General features: G+C 47.8%; 1 protein-coding gene across 1 annotated transcript in view; it reads right to left on the bottom strand.

The window, feature by feature from the left end:
- Positions 1-15975, bottom strand: part of LOC137439135 (uncharacterized) — a 32962-nt gene extending 16987 nt beyond the window's left edge. Inside the window, exons 1-4 of the mRNA XM_068134851.2 lie at positions 15797-15975; positions 2574-4740; positions 1522-1780; positions 1135-1279 (exon numbers count right to left, since the gene is read on the bottom strand). Coding sequence (XP_067990952.2) covers positions 1135-1279; positions 1522-1780; positions 2574-4740; positions 15797-15824 — 2599 coding nt within the window. The 5' untranslated portion in view covers positions 15825-15975. The remainder of the gene's footprint in view (positions 1-1134; positions 1280-1521; positions 1781-2573; positions 4741-15796) is intronic.
- Positions 15976-27500: the final 11525 nt, after the last annotated feature.

Genomic DNA, 27500 nt, shown 5'->3' with positions numbered 1-27500 from the left:
GTTTTTCGGTTTTTCCAAGATGGCGGCCGAACCACGTGACCGATGATGTCATAATTATCATTGAAAAATTATACAGGTTGAGTTGCACCTATGGTGAAAATTTCCGGTCAATCGGACCAACAGTTGCAGAGAAAATCATATTTATTCTGTGCGGACAAACAGACAAAGACAGACAGACAAACAGACTCAAATGGAATTCGCTCTCCTCTGGCGAGGGTAACGAGCGAATACATCAATGAAGAAGATGTATCGAATAATTTGACACAGGTGGCCACACAGGACATAGGACCAGGTTTTGGTAGCCCGACGGAGTTTTCGGTAGCATTTGGCACCCGGGCCACCGCTTATCTTGAACCCTGCTAAGGGTGGCTAGGTTAGCCATGCTGTACTGCCAGACCATATGACATCAAACAAAGCCTCCTTATAAAGTGGCGGCGTGATCACCATTAAAATTATTACACCATAAGATCTGTAAAATATCAAAATGTTTTGTAAATACATAGATAGCACCCGTTTGTGGTGTTTAAGAGCATGAAGGTTAAATAATGGTTTCCAAAACCGACATGCTCCTCAACTTCCTTCATTCATTCCCATCATGAGAAAAGCAGCGCCTTTGTTGTGACGTCACTGGTACCCAGAGTAGCACAGGAAGTTACAGCACTTCCCCCAAGCTTAGTGACTGTTTGTCTCATCTAACAGGGTGTGTGTGTGTGTGTGTGTGTGTGTGTGTGTGTGTGTGTGTGTGTGTGTGTGTGTGTGTGTGCGCGCGGCAAAAAAATTATGACCGAATTCAAATCGATTTCCGTGTGGGCATTATACATTCAATTATGAGGAGGCTATTCAATATTTGTGCAGTTCTTCAATTCCAGTTTTCAATCAGGAGGAAGTCAAACCTGCCCACAAGCCTTACAAAAGCTTCTCGTATCATTGATACCTGAAAATTAATATTATCCCGAGTGTGGATGCTTTGAGCTTTGTTTACCAAGGCTTAATATTTCAACATGGGTTGAAGAAAGATATTTTTGAAAACCAACAGAAATAGAACAGCATCATCATATTCTTTACAAAAAATGTAACTATTTCAGTCACTACAAACAAAGATAAAAAATACATGCAAGCACCAAGCTCACTCACTGTCAGCTCTCCAAAACTCGTAGTCAGCCAAAGGTCTTTTGATGGGTATTGGCATTACCACCTGTTTCCTCATCATTGGCTGTGCTGGCCGTGCCTGCGCACTGGACCGACCCCACCAAGGGCCACGGGGTGGAGGCCAAGGAAGCTGTTAAGACAGAAAAATACTGCAACTGTCAAACATTTGCCACCGGTCCAAAGACTAGGCACCATCTGCTTTTCGGGTTCAGCATCTCAAAGACCGTCCTCAATGCACAAATTTCAGGTTCCACATTGGTCCTAGTTTCCAAGCACAAAGAATAACAAGCTGTTCCATCTTCAAAAAGGAATCTCAACCTCATTTGCCCTTCCCTTCAATTGGCATTTGCAAAAGGTCCAGGGGGTACTTACCCCACGCCCAAACCCGCTTGGCCCCCGGCCACGGAAGGGCGGTGGGGGAGGACCCATGCCGAAAGGGCCAGGAAAGCCGCCTCTGCCCATGGACCATGGTGGGGGTCTCATGAAATGGCCTCCCTTGGGGCCCATAAGTGGGCGTGGAAAGCGGCCGCCTCTGCCACGTGGCTCAAAATCTGCACCAAAGCCCTGCTGGCCAAAGGGGCTGGCCCAGCCAGAGTCTGGTTCCCCGTACCCGTAGTTATATGACCCAGACCTAAAATCACACAAGGGAAAGTGCGAGCCGGGCAGTTAGCGGGGAAGCCACTGGGCATTTAGCCACTGGGCACAGTTTTGGAGTAAAATATTATGGCACAAACTTCCCATCCAGTGGACCTTCATCATCACCATTAAACAACAACACCATCACATTTTAAAATACTGCATAGAAATTCGAACACCAAAAACAACCACTCCCAAGTCACATTTGCACACAAAACAAGCTCAATGCCAATCACATCTCTCCTCCACGACGTCAGCTGTGTCCAACAAATCTTATTCACCACAGCTACTTGAAACTGGAAATACAAATACAAGGTTGCTTACCAGTTTGCAGCAAATCAGAACTAGCTTCACCGTTAATGGTTGGAGGGCAGCCTCAAAGCTGTATCACTAGAGGTGGTTTTAACAGCTTCCTTTTGTCAAAACAACCAAATACATATTGCCTAAATATTAGGACAAAAATTATCAAAAGGAAATATTTTCCTGGTAGCATCTATAAGTGTGGAGCCAATGTTCAGCTTGAGATTAACAGGAGCATGGAGATCTTGGATAGCCATCATCATGAAAAATCTTTAATGGCTCCTAAATCTCACATGGCTGTCAAATTGAGAAACAAACCAAACACCTCAGGTGCAGCTGCTTCCATCTTTAGGCATTCAAAGGCAAGTTTCTGGCTGTCATTTACTGCCAATTTAGCAAATCCAGCAGACAGGTGCAGGTTGGGAAAATGAGAAGCAGGTGCAATTCGAAGAACAACAGTAGGAGGAAATCTTGGTAGTTGAACTCACCCCATGGAAGATGCATTCCTGTGGTCAGGGTAGCCAACGTGATGGCCCTTTCTTCCTTCTTCATCCTCAATAGGGCCTCTACCTCCACTTCTGCTACGTCCCCTCTTGTAGCCTTGCTGGTTGTCCCTACTATCTGCATGGGAGGCTGCATTGCCTTTTGAGCCACTCCGATAGTTGGAACTAATCACTGTGGGTGTTTGTGGGCTACTCCGACTTTCAGAACTTCGGGAATCAGAGTGCAAGCCAGGTTTTTTACTCAACTGAGAGCTTGACTGACTGCTTGAAGAAGTGTGGCTTGATCGATTCCGCCCAGCCTGATGACCAGAGTTAGGCTTCGCTGGAAGGTTGGATTGACTGCTGTATGCTTGGGAGCCAGACCGATTACTTGACGCTTGGTAGCCAGAACGTTCACCCGAAGTTTGATTGCTGGACCGATCACCGGATGCCTGGTAACCAGATCGATTAGCCAATGTTCGTTTGCCAGCCTGATTACCCGATGATTGGAAATTTGAGTGATCTCCTAAAGCTTTGTACACTGACTGCGTGCCAGCCTGATAACCTGACTGCACACCTGTCTGGTACTTTGATTGATTGTTTGATTGATAACCCGAGGGTGTGCTTGCCCGGTATCCCGACTGCGAGCTGGCCCGGTAGCCCGACTGAGCTCCGGCCCGGTAGCCCGACTGAGCTCCGGATTGGTAGCCCGACTGAGCTCCTGACTGGTAGCCCGACTGAGCTCCTGACTGGTAGCCCGACTGAGCTGCGGCCTGGTAGCCCGACTGAGCTGCGGCCTGGTAGCCCGACTGAGCTGCGGCCTGGTAGCCCGACTGAGCTGCGGCCTGGTAGCCCGACTGAGCTGCGGCCTGGTAGCCCGACTGAGCTGCGGCCTGGTAGCCCGAATGAGCTGCGGCCTGGTATCCCGACGGAGCTGCGGCCTGGTATCCCGACGGAGCTGCGGCCTGGTATCCCGACGGAGCTGCGGCCTGGTATCCCGACTGAGCTGCGGCCTGGTATCCCGACTGAGCTCCGGCCTGGTATCCCGACTGAGCTCCGGCCTGGTATCCCGATTGAGCTCCGGCCTGGTATCCCGACTGAGCTCCGGCCTGGTACCCTGACTGAGTGTCCCCCTGGCTCTTTGACTGTGCGCCTGCATGGTTCTCGGGCTGAGCCACGGCCTGGTAACCTGGTTGCGTCCCCGCCTGGTATGCTGTTTGCGTCCCTGCCTGGTATGCTGTTTGCGTCCCCGCTTGGTATCCTGTTTGCGTCCCCGCCTGGTATCCTGTTTGCGTCCCCGCCTGGTATCCTGTTTGCGTCCCCGCCTGGTATCCTGTTTGCGTCCCCGCCTGGTATCCTGTTTGCGTCCCCGCCTGGTATCCTGTTTGCGTCCCCGCCTGGTATCCTGTTTGCGTCCCTGCCTGGTATCCTGGTTGTGTCGCCGCCTGGTATCCTGTTTGCGTCCCTGCCTGGTATCCTGGTTGTGTTGCTGCCTGGTATCCTGTTTGCGTCCCTGCCTGGTATCCTGTTTGCGTCGCTGCCTGGTATACTGGTTGTGTCGCCGCCTGGTATCCTGTTTGCGTCCCTGCCTGGTATCCTGGTTGTGTTGCTGCCTGGTATCCTGTTTGCGTCCCTGCCTGGTATCCTGGTTGCGTCGCTGCCTGGTATCCTGGTTGTGTCGCTGCCTGGTATCCTGGTGGAGCACTTGACTGATAGCCTACCGGATAGCTCGACTGAGCACTTGTCTGACTACCTGTTTGATAGCCTGATTGAGTTTGATAGACCGACTGAGCGCCTGCTTGATAGCCCGACTGAGTGCCTGCTTGATAGCCCGACTGAGTGCCTGGCTGATAAGCAAACGACTGAGCAGCAGAACCAGGAAAGGAAGACTGAGCATTTTCCGCACCTTGATAGCCAGATTGAGTAGCTGTACCCGGGTAACTGACTTGATTATTTACAGGTTGGTATGCAGATGATGTTGCAGTTCCCTGGTAGGTGGGCTGTGAGGGTGTAACAGTTCCATAGCCAGTGGTGCCGCTCTGATAGCTCCCCAAACCAGCCTGGTAGCTATATTGGGAACCGGAAGATGCAGAGTAACGTCCTGACTGGTAACCAACTTGGCTGTTCGCATAACCTTCTTGAGAGTTTACCGAGGGGTAAGTGCCTGATGCCGCTGTAGAAACACGCACCCATTTTTCAATAATAACAAATAATAGGACAACCATAAAGATTACACATAAAGTAATTGCAATATTTTTGTGAAAAGACCCAAAATACAACAAGAGGGAGAATTGCTTTGCAATACATGTGCCCCAACCAAGTTTCAGTTCAATATGTTAAAGGGTAAGAAGGGGGAAAGTCCAGAAAACGGATCCATGTGTAATATGCGATATTTTCTGAGTTCAAAAAGGGCAGAACTCCTTCAAGAATTGGTGAAGCGCCCCGAAGCGCCCCACGAGGCCGGCCTGAACAAGTCGATCAAGGCCGAAGGAAGGCGGGGCAGGAGGAGTGGGAGTGACCGGTAAGCACGAGCCGCCAATCAGGGCTCGAGGGGAGTGACTTACCACTGCGGCAAAAGGCGGGGTTTGGAACATTCGATGCGGGCTAGGGCGGGGGCAATATAACCCTGTGCCCAGAGCCCCCACCTCAGTTATGAGTTCGGGTGGCATGCGCCAAGTTGTGAGAAGGGAGGCAGACGAGTTATGAGCCCGGGTGAGATGCGCCAAGTTATGAGAGTGCGGGGTGTTGAGTACGAACACAAGTTATGAGCAGGGATACGCCGAGTTGAGTTCTCAGTTGAGCTGGAGTCAGATCCCCGAGGAGTGCAGACGAGTTGCGCGGCCCAAGAGACGAATTACGAATCAGAGTAGTTGTATTAATCGCGCGGTGAAAGACAGCCGTGCCGGGCACAGACGCGCATATTTTCCTGCCTGCCTGCCTGTGAGCTACGCGCCACGAGGAGTTTCCCGCCTGCCTGCCTGCCTTCGCCGGGATACGTGCGGTGACCGCCAGAGGGCCACGCCGGGTGAGCTGTTCCTGGAGGACCAAAGCCGGCGCGTTCGGCGCATGAACATTCTTCCTTCATCTCGCTGTGTGTTGTTACGTGGTCCCCTCGGTGAATACCTGGTCTCGGTGACCCCCGGACCGTGAGAGGAACTTCGCCAGAAAGTTGTATTATATATGCGCTTTCGCCACGCAATCCATATGAATTCCACCCAAGAGAAAACTGATGTTCAAGGATATATTTCAATGGTAATGATACCATACAATTTCAATGATACAACCACGGAGATTTTCCCCGAGCAATCAATAACAAACAACCATCAACAATTCCCAATCCACAATCAATTCCCTATATGATTAAGATGGCCATCTTATATATGTGTGTCCACTTCGGTACTCACGACCCCCTTTTGGTCTCTGCCCCTCACAATGTCTCTGGGCCCCTCCTGACCAAGATGCTGGTCGGCGTCGCCGCACTCGGGCGGTTGAACGAACCCCGGGTGGACGTTTTCCCACCGGGCAGGTATCGTACCAGGCACCGCGGCTGCAGCCCCTCGTGGCCACGCGAAGCGGGTACGGTAAAGCAAGCCAAAAGCCCCACGCCGCTTGCAAGGCGCGTTAGGCCCCAACGTGCGACCCGCACGCGTCTGTTTAGACGGTGCCGCGAACGGTGCCAGACGCGGGGTCGATGCACGGCCCCACGTCAACTTGACGTCTCCACCGGGCAGGTACACGTCCCGGTAACTCCTCTCGCCAGACGGGCTTCGGAACGCCGCTTTTTCACGCAGCGCAAGGTCGATCCCACCTTTCGTCGGAGCGGGGCGAGGAAGAGGAAAACTCCCTTTTCTTCCTCGTGTCTTTTCCTCTTCCGTTTCCGGTCACTTCCGTTTCCGGACACTTTTCAGAAGGGCTCCTGACCCTCCAACCACAACAACCCTTAATCTATTACACATGGATAAGCAAAGACCTGAATGGTAATTCACATACATTCACATAAATATGTAACACTCCCCCCCTTCAAGAAAGAAAGTTTGAACCCAGCGAACTTTCTTTGCCGGCCAATTTGGAGAAACAAACCAGATAACTCAACCCCCCCACATTATCAGTTCCCCCCGGGCGGCGGGCACAGTTATCACTTAAAAATAAAGCAACCAAAATTTCACCACAACCCCTCCAGATTACTCCCTCTGGACTAAGCACCAGCAACGACATTGTCCCTGCCAAATCAAACTCCATCTCATGACCCTCTGACTTTGACCGTCAGTTTCTTGTGAATGAAGGTTAAGGGGTTGATCAAAGATCCAAAGTTAAGCAACTCGATAGCACTTTTTCCGGGAGGCCAAGCCGAGTATTCACTACATGGATGCCTTTAGGAACGTGGAGTTCACGGTTAGTCCGTGCAGGAAAGTTCTCTACATGGGCGCCTTGAGGAACGTGGAGTTCACGGTTAGTCCGTGCATGAAAGTTCCTACATGGACGCCTTTAGGAACGGCGTTCACGGTTAATCCGTGTAGGAATCTTGGCTCGGCGGCTCCGCCGCATTCAGTGCTTCAACTTCTCAGAACTTCCCTAATAATTAGGGTGGGACCACTTGTCCCTGTAGTCCCCTGAATAGCGGTCTCCTTCTCGGCCACTACTTTGCCAATCCTTCCTTCGGGGGCTGCCGTAACTCAGGGAGCCTCCATAATAATATTGATTGCGGCCACCACCAAAACTACCGCCCAGTGGTACTCTCCTGTAGACCTCTCGACGCCTACGAAATGCCTTCCCTACTGTTATGGTCCGACCCTCCAAATCCTTGCCATTCCAATTCTTCTCTGCCTCTCTGGCGTCTTGTGGGCTTGCAAACGTGACAAAGCCGAACCCTCTTGACTGTTGCGTTTCCCTGTCTCTTACCAACCGCACTTCCACCAGCGGCCCATATCTGTTGAAGACAGAGGTCAGAACTTCTTCCTCTGTTTTGAAGTTCAGTCCCCCTACAAATAACTTGGTACTTTTGTCGCCATCCCGAGCTGGTGTGGTGTTATTTTCCCTGCTAGGCTCTTTACCAACCCTCAGGTTACCATAAACTTGACCCCCGGCCAAATCATTCCCGATAACCACAGATACACCCTCTACAGGAAGTGTGGCTTGTAAACCGACGGTGACCGGTCCTGACATCAACTCGGACTCCAAATGGATGACATGAAGTGGAGCACTAACACCGCCCCCGATCCCCTGTAAACGAACACTATCCCCCGTTGCCGTCTCCTCGGACCATGGCAAAATGCCTTCAAGCATTAAAGATTGATGTGCTCCTGTGTCCCTCAATATCCTAACCGGTCTCCGGTTAGTCGAGGCTCCATCCAGTGACACAAACCCCTCTGAAATAAATGATTGGTAACCCTTTTGATGGCGATTTCTCACAATGGCCATTGCATTTGGAGTCGTAATAGTCGGACTCCGCTCTGGGTCTTCCCTTTTCATGCGGTAACAACTGGACATCAAGTGTCCAGGTTTCTTGCAAAAAGCGCAAGTAGGCCCGGAGGAAAAACTCGTGGTCTGCCTTGGGCCCCCTGAAATATAAGTTTGTCTTGGGCCCGCATCCCTCTGATTTCGAACAGGTGGGGTATCCGCGTTGTCCCCATAATCCTCTCGAGGTCGCCGCCATGTATTGTCGTTCTCCGCACCTGCTGTTCCCCACCTCCCCTGCGGAGATCTAGGCGAGGAGTTAGGTTCGTGGACCCCTATTCGGTGGGTTAAGGCATAATCATCTGCCATGGGGGCTGCGTCCCACAACTTTGGTACTTTCTTTTCCTGCAGGTACACTTTGATGTCCTCGTGGACACACTGCTGAAATTCTTCCACCAGGATCAAGTCACGCAATGTTTCGAAGTCTTTCCCGACTCCTTTTGACTCACACCACCGATCAAACATGTTTTCTTTCACTCTGGCAAACTCCACATGGGTCTCACTCTCCCTCTTCCTGGCATTCCTGAATTTTTGCCTGTAAGCTTCCGGAACCAACTCATAGGCTTTGAGGATGTGCTTCTTCAGTACCTCATAATCTGCACATTGGTCCATTGGTAGCGCCGAATAAATCTCTTGAGCTTTTCCCACCAGCACACTTTGCACGAGTATGGTCCAGGCCTCCTCCGGCCAGTTTAATTGTCGAGCCACTTTCTCAAAGTGTGGAAAAAATTTCGCGACTCCCTTTTCACTGAACGGTGGAACCAGCCTCACATGTCTGCCCACATCCCAGGTTTTCTGGTTAGGTGTCGACCCCGTCAGCAAGGGTGGTGCCTCTCCCCGTTCTCTCATTAACTCCAGCTCCTTGAATTTAATTTCTTGCTGAAGCTCCATATCACGTTCCTTTAATTCCCTTTCCGCTTTTCTCTCCTCTGCTTCGAGTTCCCTTGTTTTCATCCTTTCTAACCTTTCCTGGAGTTCTCGTTCCCCTCTCCTTTCTTCTTCTGCTCTTTCCTTTTCTGCTTTCCTTTCTTCTTCTGCTAACCTTTCCTGGAGTTCTCGTTCCACCCTCCTTTCCTCTGCTTGTTTCTCTTCTCTCCTCTCTTCTGCTTTCCTTTCTTCTTCTTTGATCCGTTCCTGGCTCCGTAATTGCAACTCCAGTTTCTGCAGGTACACTTTGATGTCCTCGTGGACACACTGCTGAAATTCTTCCACCAGGATCAAGTCACGCAATGTTTCGAAGTCTTTCCCGACTCAACGTCTTCTGGTTCTTCGGGTAGCCACTCCCAGGCTAACTCGTCCCATGTTCCTAATCCCACCATAGATTGTATCACCGTGGTCTGCAACTCTGCCTTCCTCAAATTAGTTCGGACCTCCAAGTTAAAATGTTTGGCCAATTTCAAGAGGTCCGACTTTAGTAACGCTCGGAACTGTGCCTCACTCGGTGTTACCGCAAAGTTCTGTGCCACAAACGCCATGGTGACTATCGTTAACACCTGTTAACCTTCCCCCAAGACTTTACCCCAATTTCCCCCAAAAATTTACCAATTAATACTTAATTAATAAATTTTAATTAATAAAAATATTATTTTATTATTTTATACAAATACAATTTCAGATCCCGGACGTAGACCCAATTGCGAAGCCGCAAATCGTAATTTGGACGAGCCCCAATTCTGTTACGTGGTCCCCTCGGTGAATACCTGGTCTCGGTGACCCCCGGACCGTGAGAGGAACTTCGCCAGAAAGTTGTATTATATATGCGCTTTCGCCACGCAATCCATATGAATTCCACCCAAGAGAAAACTGATGTTCAAGGATATATTTCAATGGTAATGATACCATACAATTTCAATGATACAACCACGGAGATTTTCCCCGAGCAATCAATAACAAACAACCATCAACAATTCCCAATCCACAATCAATTCCCTATATGATTAAGATGGCCATCTTATATATGTGTGTCCACTTCGGTACTCACGACCCCCTTTTGGTCTCTGCCCCTCACAATGTCTCTGGGCCCCTCCTGACCAAGATGCTGGTCGGCGTCGCCGCACTCGGGCGGTTGAACGAACCCCGGGTGGACGTTTTCCCACCGGGCAGGTATCGTACCAGGCACCGCGGCTGCAGCCCCTCGTGGCCACGCGAAGCGGGTACGGTAAAGCAAGCCAAAAGCCCCACGCCGCTTGCAAGGCGCGTTAGGCCCCAACGTGCGACCCGCACGCGTCTGTTTAGACGGTGCCGCGAACGGTGCCAGACGCGGGGTCGATGCACGGCCCCACGTCAACTTGACGTCTCCACCGGGCAGGTACACGTCCCGGTAACTCCTCTCGCCAGACGGGCTTTGGAACGCCGCTTTTTCACGCAGCGCAAGGTCGATCCCACCTTTCGTCGGAGCGGGGCGAGGAAGAGGAAAACTCCCTTTTCTTCCTCGTGTCTTTTCCTCTTCCGTTTCCGGTCACTTCCGTTTCCGGACACTTTTCAGAAGGGCTCCTGACCCTCCAACCACAACAACCCTTAATCTATTACACATGGATAAGCAAAGACCTGAATGGTAATTCACATACATTCACAAAAATATGTAACAGTGTGTAAGTGGGCCCATTGTCTGCGAAAATAAGTTAAGACTGCTTAAGACGGCCCTGTGTCTCTTCTCCTTCCAAACCATTGTAAATAGTCATTAAATCGTGTTATTCCTTTGATTCGACCGCTTTTGTCTCTCTATCATTGGCTTAGCATGGTATGAATTGGATCGCTCTGATCGGGTTCCAATAGCAAGGTAACAGCACGGACCACGTGGTACGCCATCCGCTCGGGCGTACTCAATTACGCGTGTTTCGTGCGAGACTCGATCCCCGCTTCCGCGGCGGCGTGGGTACTTAGGTACGTGCGAAAATTGTCCCGAGACCCTTTTCCACGTCTGCCCGGAAGTGGCGACTCAGTCGAAGACCCAAGGAGAACAAGGGGGCTTAATCTCCCCTTGGTAAGGGAACGGGCTTCGCAAAACCGCAACAATATATATATGGCTCATTGTCAAATCCAGCATCGATGGGATCTGCATCTTCAACGTCAGATTTCCTCAATTATATATTTATTTACTTTGCTTTCTTCCCTTAGACAATCTTTATAATAATATAATAATAATTCATTTATTTTGTATAGCGCTTTTCATGAAGCCCAAAGGCGCTTTGACAGAGTGCAAAACATAATGCATAACAAAACATGAAAACAACAATTGCAAAAAGACAAGAATCAATAGGGAAATATTTAAAGCAAAAGGAGGGAGAAGGAGAAGTGATAGTCAGGGGTTAAATGCTGTGGGTTGAATGTTGAATGCAGTGCTGAACAGGTGGGTCTTGAGTGATGTTTTGAATGTGGTGAGTGAGGAGGAGTCTCTGATGGTGTGAGGTAGTGAGTTCCAGAGGGTGGGAGCAGCGATGGAGAAGGCCCTGTCCCCCCAGGATCTGAATTTGGTCCGGATGGGGGGGGGGGGGGTCAGGAGGTTGGTACCAGCAGAGCGGAGGTTGCGGGTGGGAGTGTGTCTGGAGAGGAGGTCAGCCAGGTAGGATGGGGCCAGGTTATGGAGGGCTTTGTAGGTCAAGAGGAGGATTTTGTACTGGATTCTCTGGGAGATGGGGAGCCAGTGAAGCTTGTAAAGGACGGGGGTGATGTGGTCACGGGTCCGGGAATGGGTGAGTAGAAGGGCAGCGGAGTTCTGAATGTATTGGAGTTTATTGGTGATTGTTGAGGGTGAACCATAGAGGAGGCTATTGCAGTAGTCCAGACGGGAGGTGATGAAGGCGTGGATGAGGGTTTCTGCAGCCGTGGAGGAGATGGATGAGCGGAGACGGGCGATGTTTTTCAGGTGAAAGAAGGCTGTCTTTGTGATCTGTTTAGTGTATTTGTCGAAGGAGAGGGTTTGGTCAAAGATGACGCCAAGATTCCGGATGAGAGGGGAGGTGGATACTGGGATACCGTCGATGTTGAGGGCAAAGTTATGGGTGGATTTTGTGAGCGTTTTTGGGCCAATGATGATTATTTCAGATTTATCACAGTTTAGTTTGAGGAAGTTGATTTGAAGCCAGGATTTTATTTCAGAGATGCAGTTTGTCAGGATAGAGTGGGTGTCGGTGGAGACGGACTTGGTGGAGATGAAAAGCTGGATGTCATCGGCGAAACAGTGGAATTGGAGACCATGACGGCGGATTAAGTGACCGAGGGGGGACAGGTAAAGGATGAAGAGGAGGGGGCCAAGAACTGAACCTTGGGGGACACCTTGGGGGAGGGGAGCAGTGGGGGATTTGCAGTTATTGATGGAGATGAACTGGCGTCTGTCAGAGAGGTATGATTTAATCCAAGAGAGGGCAGTGCCGGTAACGTTAAAGGTGGATTCAAGTCGGGTGAGGAGGATGGTGTGATCGATGGTGTCAAAGGCAGCGCTGAGGTCGAGGGGGACGAGAATGTTGAGGTTGCCAGCGTCAGAGGAGAGGAGAAGGTCGTTGGTGATTTTGAGGAGAGCAGTTTCAGTACTGTGGTTGGAGCGGAATCCGGATTGGAATGTTTCACACAGGTTATTGGCAGAGAGGTGATGTTTGAGTTGAGTGGCTACAGCGCGTTCCAAAACTTTCGACAGAAAGGGTAGGTTGGAGATGGGTCTGAAGTTGTTTAGGGTGTCAGGGTTTAGACCAGGTTTTTTTAGAATGGGGGTAACAGCAGCAATTTTGAGGGAAGGTGGGACGATGCCTGTAGACAGGGAGGAGTTTATTGTTGCAATGATAAGTGGAGAGAGAGCAGGGAGGGAGGCCTTGACAAAGCTGGAGGGGATGGGGTCAAGAGTGCAGGTGGCAGTTTTCATTCCTATGAGGAGTTCAGAGAGGTCAGTAGGGGAGACCGGGGAGAATTGAGACAGGGGAAGGCAGGATAAGGGGGGGCAGGTGGTTGGAGGGGGAGCGGGTGCGGCGGTGGTCAAGCTGTTGTAGATGTTGTCAATTTTGCGTTGGAAGAAAGAAAGGAAGGAGATGCAGTTGTCTACTGTGAATGACTGGGTGGTGGTGTCCAGGGGGCGGAGGAGTTTGTTTATTGTCGAGAAGAGTGCTTTTGGGTTTCCGGAGCCAGAGTGGATAATTTGAGAGTAGTAGGCGGAGCGGGCGTGGGAGAGGGCATCTTTGTAGTGTTGTAGGTGGTCCTTGTAGGCTTGGGAGTGAACTGTGAGACCTGTTTTATTGCGGAGTCTTTCAAGTTGGCGAGCACGAGTTTTCATCAGGCGGAGTTCAGGGGTAAACCAGGGAGCAGAATGGGTGAAAGAAACTGTTTTGGTTTTTAAAGGCGCAAGCTGGTCAAGGCAGGAGGAGAGAGTGTGGTTGTAGTAGTCAGTGAGGTCGGAAGGGGTGTGGAGGTCAATGAAGGGAGAAGTGGACATTTTTTCAGAGAGGGTGGATGAGAATGAGGTAGGTGAAAGAGCGTTTAGCTCACGGAAGTTGATAGTGCGATAATGTCTTGGTGTTGGGGTGGGGATGTTGATGGTCATAGTGATGGCTAAGTGGTCAGAGAGGGTGAGGTCGGAGCCAGAGAGATGGTGCAAAATTAATCCAGTGGAGCAGACAAGGTCCAAAATGTGACCACGGATATGCGTAGGAAAGTTGACATGTTGAGTGAGGTTAAAGCAGGTGAGTAAATCAGTGAAGTCAGTGGTTATTGTGGAGTCAGTGGAGTCCATGTGGATATTGAAATTACCAAGGAGGAGGATTGAGGGGGAGAGGGAACATAGCTGGGTCAGAAAGTAGGAGAAGTCAGACAGGAATAATGGGTGTGGTTTGGGAGGGCGGTAGACGACAGCCTTGACTGACTGCGTGCGACCAGAGAGTTTAAAAGCCAGGTGTTCAAAGGATGAGGATGAGGCGATGGGGATGAGGCTGGTCCTGATGTCTTGACGGTGGATAACGGCAATTCCACCACCTCGGCCCTCCGAGCGTGGTTTATTGACGTAGGAATATCCATTGGGTGTGGTGAGGTTGAGCGTGTAGTAGTCCAGTGGTTGTTGCCAGGTTTCGGTGAGACAGAGAAAGTCCAGTTTGTTCTCCAGGATGTAGTCGTTGAGGATGAGGCATTTGTTGTTGAGGGACCGGGTGTTGAACAGGGTGAGCTTGATGTTGTTTTGAACAGCGGGGATGAATTCAGGTGATTTAGCCAGGGTTCGCAGGCAGGAGATGCGATTTTGTGCGTTGCCGTGACTAGGTGCGCTGGGACGATGAGTGGGAGTGCGCTGAGCCGACCAGAGAACAGGGATGGAGTGACCTGATTGTACATATACAAACTTACGACCGGAGCCACGGTGAATGTACCTGGGTCGTCGGAGGAGTCCATTTGATTTGATGGCAGAGATGCATGATGGGGTGGAGCGGGTATTGAGCAGAAGGAGCCTTGCGGCGGAGTACCGCAGAGCCATGCCAGGCAGGAGCGGAGAGGCGAGCACGAGGCCAAGGTTGAGGTGAAACAATGGTCCCAACACACGGGAGCAGGCCCAAGGAAACGAAGAAGCCAGGTAGGTGAAGCCAGGAGCAGAGTCGGGACCAAGCAGAGGGCAGACAGGAGCAAAGAGACGATCACGAGGCCAAGGTTGATCACGGCAAAGCGGGAAATGCAGCGGCAATCAACCGCCGCCGCTACAAATCAAGATCACGGCGGGAAAACCGCCGCCACACCGCTGCGAAGGACACAACGCACGAGAGCGTGCCCGAGGAAACAGCGAGCAGGCGAAGGAGCCGGGTAGGCGAAGCAGGGAGCAGAGCCGGGACTATGCGGAGGGCAGACTCAATGGCCAAAAAATCCGCACGACCACCAAAAAAGCAAGCCACAGACTGGCCCAGTCGAAGAAGCGGCGAGCATGTGACGCCTGCGTCCTCTTCAGACCGGACCGGAAGCGGAGGCTTTTCAAAAGCAAAATGTATGCAAAAGCATTTAGCATGCAAAATGTATTTTTACGTGAAAGTTTTTTATGAAAAGCACTAAATAGCATTTTCAATCAATCCTGTTAAGGTGACTCTAAATAACCAAGACTGTCTGTCCACCTATTAGTCGCCCCTTTCTCTTGAGGGACAAACACCTTTGTTTTGGGGAAACAAATAGGTGTTTATGTGAATCTCAAAAAGCAAGACCAAGACGGTCTTCATCGATTTTTCCTCCTTCATCCTGTTCTTTCGTATTGGGTTTTTCTAATGACACAGCATCGTTTTCCCGCACTCCCACCATATCATATCAATATGTGTCCCCACAATGAGCATCGTGTATAATTATAACTTAGTATTATTATTATTATTAGTATTATTATAACAATCACAGACGATCCTGTACGTGTAGGAAGACAGATTATTAACTACGTCATATATATATATATATATATATATATATATATATATATATATATATATATATATATATATATATATATATATATATATATATATATATATGTCAATCATTACATTCACAAGATTACAGGACATCCGGGAGAGTTTACGTACATTTTAAGAGAATAGGTTAAACTGGATTTAAATCAAATACGAGTCACGGCGAGAAAGCTTCGTCGACAAAAACAATACGCAATACGTGGATGTGCTGTGTGGGCCTCAAGCTCGACTAGTGCGGTTACCAGAACACAGCAATGCGTTTATAAACCAATCCGACACTGCCATCGCGTTTATAAATAAATATAAATACACTGCACAGACGCCATTGTGTGTTGTAAACCCGCCGGACCACCGTGTGCTCACACTTACCTTGCGAGCCTTGGTAAGAGTAGGCCATGACTGGCGCGACGCAAACAGCAGTACCAGGCCCTGGAATTAATTAATTAAATCGCGAATTTTGTTCCGTTTCCCCTCAACGCCGCCCCAGGCCAAAGCTGTCCCAACACATTTCCCTCCAACTGAAAATGTCTGTTCTGTCGATGAATGTTGTAAATGCGATTTTAAATTTCGCACATGTTCTTTTTCTGTGGAAAAATCAAACACGAGAGACTGAAATAACCCAAAGTTAAAATAAATATTTTGTGGTATTACTGCGTGAAAAAGACAAAGATGCATTTGTCAGATACCCGGATGAGGTTCGTATTTGTCGTTTAATACGAAGCAAGGTTCATTAGCGGTACATTTTGAGTGTTTTCTTGTTCTCTTGTGATATTTTACACCGAACTATGAAATAAAAATAATAAAAACTGAAGCCAGTTACGCGATAATTTAAGGAGCTTAATCGTCTTGTTCATGACAGCCATGGTGGAGTAGTACGAAGCGGCATTACTATGGGTGTATCACTACGTAGCGTTAGCTTGGCTGATTTTTTCCATCTCTGTGGCACTTTCTCCATTATAAGTTTCGTTACCCTTAAATCTATAGGCAATATTATCAGTTAGATCAAAGCCGTAACTGGCAATTGCTGTATTAATTAATACTATTTTTATCTATCCGGTATCGGAAACATTTCCCGGAAAGCCAGTTGAGACGCTCATTGAAAGGTTTAAAATTGTCAGCACTTTCATTTTTGCGCGCGACGCTACTCTCCGACAGAGTTTTACTTCCTGCAACATCCTTTGGTATTATAATATAATTCTAATAGCTTGAAAGGATTCCAGGAAAAGTTAGCAAAACTACATTCCTTTGTAAAAGGTAGGCGTGGCTATGACGTGGCCGAGGTAGGCGTGGCTATGACGGTCAATCAGCTCGCTGTGGGCGTGGTGGCTGGACTCGCCTCAGTGTCGACGTCATTCGTGATAATGTGGAATCAAATAATAGGCGCCCGCGGACTACGTAACTTCCGGTTAGTGCACCCTTTGCGACACGTCACGTGATTGGATTGGATACGTTGAAAACAAACCACAAAAGGACACGTGTTACACTTACAGCCGAGATTATGGAAACGGTGGAGGTTATTTGATCATAACTCGCTTAATTATTGTCTGATCTTTAAAATTTTAACTTTCCGACAAGCTAGAAGTAATTCTCTTTCTAAGCCATGTTTCCGGAAATGCCTTGTTTTTCAGTTACATTTCTGATAATAAAATAATAGCGAGGCACCAGTACTAGTACTACACACCGCACACGTGATCACGATTTAAAAACTAGAGGTTCCAGGGAACCTGAACTCAACTGGTCAATATCAATATGGTGAGAATATGCATATATAGAACCACAAACTATATAGTTTATATGTGCTAAAAAATATATGACAAAAATTGATTTTTCAATATGGCCGCCCTGCCACGCCCATTTTTGGGCGTGCAACGCCCACATGCAATCCCAAACTAGTTTATGTCTTAAAGATGCTGCATAACAAGTTTCATCAAATTGCATCAATATTTGTGACTTTTAGAGCGTAGACGTCGAATTGTTTCGACGAACAGACAAACAAACAGACAGACAGACAGACGACGGACACTGGGTGTCGACAAAAACTCAGCTGGATATAGTTTAGTTGAGTTTAAAATGATATTTGTGTGGTTAACTAGAACTTTAAAAAAATGATATTTGTGTGGTTAACTAACTTTTTTGATATTGGTGTGGTTAACTATAACATTTTTGATATTTGTGTGGTTAACCATAACTTTTTTGATATTTGTGTGGTTAACTATAACCTTTTTGATATTGGTGTGGTTAACTATAACATTTTTGATATTTGTGTGGTTAACCATAACTTTTTTGATATTTGTGTGGTTAACTATAACCTTTTTGATATTGGTGTGGTTAACTATAACATTTTTGATATTTGTGTGGTTAACTATAACCTTTTTTGATATTGCTGTGGTTAACTATAACCTTTTTGATATTGGTGTGGTTAACTATAACATTTTTGATATTTGTGTGGTTAACCATAACTTTTTTGATATTTGTGTGGTTAACTATAACCTTTTTGATATTGGTGTGGTTAACTATAACATTTTTGATATTTGTGTGGTTAACTATAACCTTTTTTGATATTGCTGTGGTTAACTATAACATTTTTGATATTTGTGTGGTTAACTATAACCTTTTTGATATTTGTGTGGTTAACTATAACCTTTTTGATATTGGTGTGGTTAACTATAACATTTTTGATATTTGTGTGGTTAACTATAACCTTTTTGATATTGGTGTGGTTAACTATAACATTTTTGATATTTGTGTGGTTAACTATAACCTTTTTGATATTTGTGTGGTTAACTATAACCTTTTTGATATTGGTGTGGTTAACTATAACATTTTTGATATTTGTGTGGTTAACTATAACCTTTTTGATATTGGTGTGGTTAACTATAACATTTTTGATATTTGTGTGGTTAACTATAACATTTTTGATATTTGTGTGGTTAACTATAACATTTTTGATATTTGTGTGGTTAACTATAACATTTTTGATATTTGTGTGGTTTACTATAACATTTTTGATATTTGTGTGGTTAACCATAACTTTTTTGATGATATTTGTGTGGTTAACTATAACCTTTTTGATATTGGTGTGGTCAACCATAACTTTTTTGATGATATTTGTGTGGTTAACTATAACATTTTTGATATTGGTGTGGTTAACTATAACATTTTTGATATTTGTGTGGTTAACTATAACCTTTTTGATATTTGTGTGGTTAACTATAACCTTTTTGATATTGGTGTGGTTAACTATAACATTTTTGATATTTGTGTGGTTAACTATAACCTTTTTGATATTGGTGTGGTTAACTATAACATTTTTGATATTTGTGTGGTTAACTATAACCTTTTTGATATTTGTGTGGTTAACTATAACCTTTTTGATATTGGTGTGGTTAACGATAACATTTTTGATATTTGTGTGGTTAACTATAACCTTTTTGATATTGGTTTGGTTAACTATAACATTTTTGATATTTGTGTGGTTACCTATAACATTTTTGATATTTGTGTGGTTAACTATAACATTTTTGATATTTGTGTGGTTAACCATAACTTTTTTGATGATATTTGTGTGGTTAACTATAACCTTTTTGATATTGGTGTGGTCAACCATAACTTTTTTGATGATATTTGTGTGGTTAACTATAACATTTTTGATATTTGTGTGGTTAACCATAACTTTTTTGATGACATTTGTGTGGTTAACTATAACCTTTTTGATATTGGTGTGGTTAACCATAACTTTTTTGATGATATTGGTGTGGTTAACTATAACTTTTTCATCGGCTGCTTTACAAGATTTATCCAGATAATCTGATTGTAAACAAGAGTGGTAATGATTGGACTGTTGCTGTCTATCTGGAAGTGTTGGTTAGAGTTGGACAGAATGGCTTTAGTACGAGTGTGTATTATAAAGTTGATGATTTTAGTTTACCTGTAGTCTTGTACACCTTTCCAGGTAGCAATGTACCGAGGTATTCGGTATTACCGAGGTATTCTGATTTCTCAGAACGAAGATTTGGATACTCCAGATAAATACTTATATCTTGTCTTGATAAAGTTCTTCATTGAAGTTAATTTTACAAAACGATTATTATATCAGACAGTGCGCTGGCACTGTCGACTCGACGAACTAACGTTGTGACGAATATAAAATGCCGGCCCAACCCACTGATACAACACGAAGTTTGGAGTATCTTTTTGTACTCTCATCGTAGTTTATCGAGGACACTTGCAGTTCGAGTGTATAATAAGTTTTATTTACACTACAAGTAAACAAAACAAACAAACAAGTACAGATACATTCAAAGTGCACCGTCCCCAAGCCAAATAATTAAATATCCTGCAGCACGGCATTGTCGGGGCGCCTTAGGTATCCGGCATGGAGACTCATAGAGACTGTATTGGGGGGGGGAGACAACAAACACAACAACATGCATTTTAAGGCCATTTTCCCTGCTAGAGCGGGGGTTAGCCTTGCGGTCCCCATGACAATCTTATCCATTTTGCCCTATTTTCTGCATCTCTCCTTGTTAACCCCCTTGCCCGCATTTCTTCTTCCACCATCTTCAACCAAGTCTTTTTCGGTCTTCCCCGTCCTCTACTTCCTTCTACATTCATTTCCATCACTCTTCTCAACCAGTCACTTTCATCCTTCCTCAACACATGACCAAACCATCTCAACCTGTTCCTCTTCACAGCATCAATCACAGGCAATATTCCCATCATCTTTCGCAATTCATCATTTGTCTTCCTCTCTCTCAACGACACTCCGCACATCCACCGAACCATTCGCATTTCCACCCTTTCCAGCCTTCGTTGCTGCTCTACATTCATGACCCATGTCTCGCTCCCATAAATCATAACACTTCTCACACATGCAGCATACACCTTTCCCTTCAGCTTCAACGACACTCCCCTCCTCGTCAGCACGCCACTCAGTTCCCGAAACTTCTTCCATGCACATCTCACTCGAGCAACCGTTGCCGAGTCTGATCCACCTTCTCCATTCAGCATGTCTCCGAGGTAGCAAAATGTTTTCACACCTTCCAGCTTCATGCCGTCTCCAAGATCCAACTCAACATTTCCTCCATCTGCAGCTCCCTCATCCAACATCTAGGTATCCGGCATGGAGACTCATAGAGACTGTATTGGGAGGGAGAGATGAACAATAATTGATTAATTGCATAATTAAAATCAATAAATAGTGATTATAAAATATTTTCTTCATCAATTGGCTAACAGCATACCTAAACCACCAGTGCTTCATCCGAAGCTGTAACGTCTTGAAAATTAATATATATATATTGTTGCAGTTTTGAGTTTTGTATAATAAAGGTTAAATTCCCCCAGCCCCCTCATAGTTAGTCACACAAACAACATGTAGCCTCGCGATAGTTCAGTTATTTCTTAGTATTTGTGAGCTTAGTCCTTTTCCTGTGTTAGTTTTGCGTTGAGTAGAGTAAGGAGAATAGGTCCTTTCATCGCTTCCATTGTCCTAAGCCACCTCCATCGCCTTACATCTCTTAGGGCTGCCTTTGGCTTTTTGGCGCGAATTAACACGAGGCCGGCTAGGAGGGTCGGGGCGGGACCGAATGAGGGTGGCAGAGAAGCTGACGGTAAGCGCGAGCCGCCAATCAGGGCTCACAGGGTGTGGCGGCAGCACTGCGTCACAGGGCGTGGTTTGGAAGGTTTGAGAAGGTTCGGGGCATATCGATATAAGCCGTTGCGCAAAGCCCCCAGGAGGACTCGCGCGTGGTGGGCAGTGGAGTTCGAGCAGCAATTAAGGTATGAGGACTGAGCTGGCATTGAGTGGAGAAAAATGCGCATGAACCAGGATACGCGCTCATATGAAAGTGATGCTCGGTTGAGCGTGAAGCCGAGCCGCATATAGTGCATCAAGTTACGCGAGTGACAACGCGCTGTGTAACCGCCAGCCACGCTGAGAGCCGCGTACTTTTCCTTCCTACCTCATCGGCTGCCTTTTGTTCGGGAGACGCGCTACGAGGATCCTTCCACCGCCTGCTTGCCTTCTTCGCGGGACGTGCTGGGACCGTGGAGAGCCGGACGGGGCCATTCCTGGACGACCAAGTCGGTGCGTTTGGCCTGAACATCAACCTGCCTGCAATTCCCTGTGTGAGTGTGACGGGCCCGAGTCTGGGTATTAAGAATACTAGGGCATGCCCGTACTATATCTATATCTAAAATTATATCCCCCCCCTCTATTTACATGAAATGGTTTGGTCCAAAGCGAACGGCTTGCGAGTACGGTGTTTTTTATCGGACCCGTGGAATTATAGATAGTAGTTTTAATTAGTTTTAAAACATAGTTTAACGCCAACATAGTTTGCCAACGTGAAATAAATGAATACGCTCTCAAATGTGCCATCCGAGGCAGAGTCTGTTCGCCACGTTCGGCACACGTGATAACTCGCTGCTCTCTGATTGGTTGAATCGTTTTTTGGACATAGCTCGGTAACTACTTGTCCGATTAATATGAAACCTTGAAAAGGCACATCCTCGGGTCCCCAGCAATATACCTGGCAAGTTTAAAGTATATCGGACCCGTGGTTGTCGAGAAACAGCGGTCACAAACAAACATACAAACATACAAACATACACACACACAGAGATTAGTGGAATTATAGATAGAAGACTGTTTAAGTTCTGCTCTGTGTCTCTGCGTCTACTGATCATTGTACATACTTGTGGGAATAATAATTAAACCTGTGTGCTTCCTTCCATTCGATTGTTCTTGTGATTTCCACCATTGACTAAGTGTGGTACGAATAGAACCGCTCGAATCGGGGTCCAATAATTAACGGTGACTGCACGGACCACATGGTACGCAATCCGCTCGGTGTACCCCAAGTTACACGTGGCTCGTGCGAGGCTTACTTCCCCGCTTCCGTGGCGGCGCAGGGATTTAGGTACGAGCAAGGATTGTCCCGAAACCCTACCTTGCGTTTGCCCGGAAGAGGCGTTTCAAGTCTCTCGGTTCCGCGAAGCCCAGGAAGAACAAGGGGCTTAATCCCCCCTTGGTAAGGGTAAGAAGGGCGGCGGAGCACCGTAACAATTGGTATCAGGAGTGGAATTGGACCTGCAGTGCACTTCACACACTCAAAATTACGAGTGGACTAAACTTAATCGTAAAAGCCAAATTATATTCGTACCAGGGCTAGCCAAGGTGGTCGAATGCCGGTGGGAATAATGGATAAGGTAGAATTAATGACCCAAGACCAGAAGAGACAGTTGGTAGTGGAAGCTGATGAGGGGGCGGTATCTGGCGAAGAAAATGGCGACACCTCGCTCGTGGCGGCGAGAGCCGAGCCCGCAATGCCATGGTACATGCAACTATTCCTGACTCAAATGAAGGAGATGAATGCAAAAATGGATGCCCAAGGTGACAAAACCACCAAAGACATGAAAGAAATGAAGGGCGAACTGAAGAATGACTTAATAAAATGAATGAAAAAGTAGACATCCGAGGGGAGATATTAAAAAGAATAGGGGAGGGCATTGGGCGCAGGTTGAGCGAGGAGGTCGCAATGGGACACGACGAGGTGACGCGGTGTGAGGAGCGCTTGGAGAGCGAGGTTGGGCAGAGCGCAGCTAAGTTGACCAAGGGTATGGAAATCGCGACGCTGGGTGTAGAAGAACCAATGATCGGCGAATTGGAAAAGAAAGTTTTATGGGCGCCGACGGTCGAGGTAGAAAAAGAAATAATTCAAATTGAAGAAATGATTGAAACCGAAGAGACAGTAGAATCGGGAAATGAATCACAGAGGGAAGAAATGGGATTTGCACAAAGTCTGTGTTCACATTGTGATGTCGTGCTTGCTAACAAAATGGAAAGTTTGCAGACGGGAAAAGAGGTCCCCAAGGTGAGTGGAATTAATGGCGCGAATGGGTTTTTGGCGCGCTTGGGATCGAGACTAAACCCGGGCGGTCGTGGAAGGTCCATTGTGCGGTGTACGAGGGCGACTGGCGCGCGTGTGAGAGAAAAGTGTGCACCGGAGCGCGAGTGTGTAACGGGAGAGTGTGTTGCAGAGTGTGTGAAGGAGGGCACACCTGAGAGTGGGGAAGAGTGTACGATGATTGGGTGTGTACCAGGAGAGTGCACACCCGTGGGCGTTACGGAGTACGTGACGAGAGAGTGTGTAATGGAAGAGTGTGCACCAGGGTGTGCGTGAGGGTGTGTGATGATTGGGTGTGTACCAGGAGAGTGCACACCCATGGGCGTTACGGAGTACGTAACGAAAAAGTGTGTAACGGAGTTTGTGAAAGGTGTGAGTGCGCCTAGGTGTGCAGGTGCGAGTACGGTGTGTGAGGGAGAATGCACACCAGAGGACGTGAAAGGAGAGTGTGCGGTAACAGAATGTATGGAAGGCGTGAGGACGCCTAGGTGTGCGAGTGCGGAGTGGGTCGCGAGTGGTGAGAACGCGGCTCAAGCATCGACACCAACCGGAGTAGCGTTTAGTGCGATGCATAGCCGACGTGAGCCCTTGGTGAGTTGTGTGCGGCGGGGACCGGCGGGGATCGATGCCACGGCCGTGTCACAAGGAACGACGTGCACGATTCGTGCCGGACTCCACCCTGTATGGTTGGTGCCGCGCCGTGGCGGCAAAGGCAATCGGCAAGGTTCAAGGGGAGGTAGGAGAGTTCAGAGCCGCGCACTTTGGCGGGTGCGATGCTCCGACCGTGGGCGGTTGGGCCATCGTGCGTGGGACCACGAGGCCCCATGCAGAGATGGAGCCCTGAACCTCGGCCCCTCCATGCCTCCTCCCCTGGATCGAAAATGCCGGACGGACCCAATCTACAGGCGACTAACCACCCGAATGGATCGCTCGGCCTCTCGAGGTCGAGCCGTAATGACGATGTATTCCCACTTGAAGAGGCTCAAGTGTAGTGGACTGATGGAAATAGTGTACCCTACGTGGAGGAATGGTAGTTTTACCATTCCTCACACGAGTACAGGGCCCATGAGCATTAGATTAGGGGGATGGCAGTGACAGGCACATGGAGGTGCCAACAATGGTTACCTCCATGGGGCACCAAAGCTAGCCAAGGGAGGGCTAGGATAATTGTTAGGGAATTAGAAGACTGTAGGGACAAGATTTAAGTGGAGACATTTGTACTATAGTGGGGACGTAGGTAGTTTAGATGGTTGTTAATGACGAAGGGAGTGCTCAGTGTAATGGGATGACGGGAAAGCACGAGTTTTAGGGGAAAAGCAGATAGATAGATGATGCTGTGTGTATGAGGAATTGGTTGAGAATAACCGGAGTTGTGTGTTGGAAGACAAATGGAACTGTGTTTGAGGTGTGCGAGGAAAAAGGTGTGTAAGCACAAAAGGTGTGCAAGGAAAAAGGTGTGTGAAATAAATGGTGTGTGAGAATATATGATGTGGAATGCATGGTGCGAAGGATTGAATGGGGGAAGAGTGGAACCCATTCTCGAAAGACCGGGGGGGGGGGGGGGATAGTGTAAAGTCAGGTAGAGGGCTCAGGTAAATTTGTATGGATATTGACACCTGTGGTGCAGGTAGTGGCAAGTAGTGCTTTGGAGGGTGCATGAGTCGGTGAAATGGCTGGGCGTGTGGCTTAATTGGTGCGTATGGTTATTGGGGCACTCTGCCACTGGTAGTTTGTCGGCCAGGTGAGGCCGCAGGTAGGCTCTGGGAGCCAGTTAGAGTAGTTGTGAGTGTTCAGTGGGGCCCGAGGATCCAAGGGAAAGACCCGGGTTGCCCAATGCCAAGGTGGGCATCAGGGGGTAAAGAGCCAGGAGAGGGCCGTCCCCAGTTTAGGTAGTCACAGGAGCAGGTAAGCTCGGGTGGCGACTTCAGTGGTGGAGGTGCGCAGGTAGTTGGACCTACTAGGGGAGCCACACGACCCAGCCCCGAAATTGTGCAAGGGCACAGTATGAAAATTTGTGGGAGTGAGACCCAAATTTCATGGGCACCGCAGAGTGGGCAATGGGAATTCGGTTTTTCGAACCACATAGTTTAAAGATGGCCGATTGGCAGGGTACAACCCCGGGTAGTTTAAAGGTTAATGTCAGTAGTGTAGTTAGGATGAGAAACCCTCTTCACATCATCCACAGCCATTCACCAAGGAGGACGAAACTCCACACCGAGGCTCTGTAAGCTGTTTGAGAAGTGAGACGCATCATGACGTAAGTGAGACATTGTTGTGTTCAATCCCTTCCTTCCTGGGAGGGATTGGGAGACGAATTTGGAATTAGAGGGGGATATGTGAGACAAGACGTAGGGACGAATTTGTAAATACAAAAAAAGGGCTATGGTAGTGTTAGCCGACGATGGGGGGTACGGACGGTTAGGGACGAGCCTGCTCCGCTCGCTCTTCCGCGCCCCTCATGCTGCATTACCTTGTGTTTTTGTGTACCTTTGTGCCCTTTCCGCTTTGCTGGTCGTGCTTTGTCTCTCTCCCCACCCCAGGACCATTTTGGAGGTGGAGCTGTGCAGCACCATCGACCTGTGCAGCATTCCTGCTGCACTTTGCTACATCTGTGCAGCCGAACTGCGCAGCACTTTGCTGCCATATCCTTGTGTTGTAACTTTGCTGCACCGGTGCAGCACCTTGCTGCCATAAACACTTTGCTGCACATTAACACACCTTATGGACCACAAGTTTTATGGCCTTACACTTCTGCTGTGCAGCACATTGCTGCAAATTCACCTTGCATCTCCGGACCACTTGTTTTGAGTAGCATCAATGTCACGCAGTCGGACCCCCTAAAGTTGGCCCTGCTTGCCAATGGAATAAAACGAATTATTTGTGTGTTTTTATTATGGTGTGCTCGGGACAAGCAGATTTGAAAGTTTAATTATCCCTGAAGAGCAGGAATGGCCTGTATGCCGGTTCGGGGGCTAACCGGTTTGATATATGCACACAGAAGATGCAAGAAGATGCAAGAAGCAAGCAGAAAATGTGAATGTTTATGAGTGTTTTGTGTTTTGCTGTGCTTTCTCTCCCCTCCAATCTTCTCTTTCAAAAAGGACAGGTCCTGGGTCATAGAACTGTAAATAAGGAGTAAGTTTTTGTGCTTGTATATAAAATGCTGCCCACCGGCTATATGTTTAGTTTGACAAATTCCATATTCGGTTAATTGTGGGCGTGATTCTGTCAGAGTAGCGACTCAACGCAATAGGTGGGACATATGTAGTGTGTAAAAACTGTCGTATACACGGGTTAGAGTAAATGTTAGGGGGAACCACATCTATATGTCACATGTAAAAGTAAAAGTTAATTCCCAGATCTTTCTCACAACCGGTCATTGCAATTTTTGTAGGTTCGACTCGGGGACGAGTGACGAGGGAGAGGGGTCGTGTTGCGGTTTTGAGTTTTGTATAATAAAGGTTAAATTCCCCCTCATAGTTAGTCACACAAACAATATGTAGCCTCGCGATAGTTCAGTTATTTCTAAGCATTTGTGAGCTTAGTCCTTTTCCTGTGTGAGTTTTGCGTTGAGTAGAGTAAAGAGAATAGGTCCTTTCATCGCTTCCATTGTCCGATGCCGCTTCCATCGCCTTACGTCTCTTAGGGCTCCCTTTGGCTTTTTGGCGCGAATTAACACGAGGCCGGCTAGGAGGGTCGGGGCGGGGCCGAATGAGGGCAGCAGAGAAGCTGACGGTAAGCGCAAGCCACCAATCAGGGCTCACAGGGTGTGGCGGCAGCACTGCATCACATGGCGTGGTTTGGAAGGTTCGAGAAGGTTCGGGGCGTATCGATATAAGCCGTTGCGCAAAGCCCCCAGGTGGACTCGCGCATGGTGAGCAGTGGAGTTCGAGCAGCAATTGAGGTACGAGGACTGACCTGGCATTGAGTGAAGAAAGATGTGCATGAACCAGGATATGCGCTCATATGAAAGTGACGCTCGGTTGAGCTTGAAGCCGAGCCGCATATAGTGCATCAAGTTACGCGAGTGATAACGCGCTGTGTAACCGCCAGCCGTGCTGAGAGACACGTACTTTTCCTTCCTACCTCATCGGCTGCCTTTTGTTCGGGAGACGCGCTACGAGGATCCTTCCACTGCCTGCTTGCCTTCTTCGCGGGACGTG

This window comes from Myxine glutinosa, chromosome 13, assembly GCF_964187855.1.
Source record: "Myxine glutinosa chromosome 13, kmMyxGlut1.1, whole genome shotgun sequence".
Lineage (NCBI taxonomy): Eukaryota > Metazoa > Chordata > Myxini > Myxiniformes > Myxinidae > Myxine > Myxine glutinosa.
The sequence above is the reverse complement of the archived record's forward strand: the minus strand, read 5'-3'. Positions and strand labels throughout refer to the sequence as shown.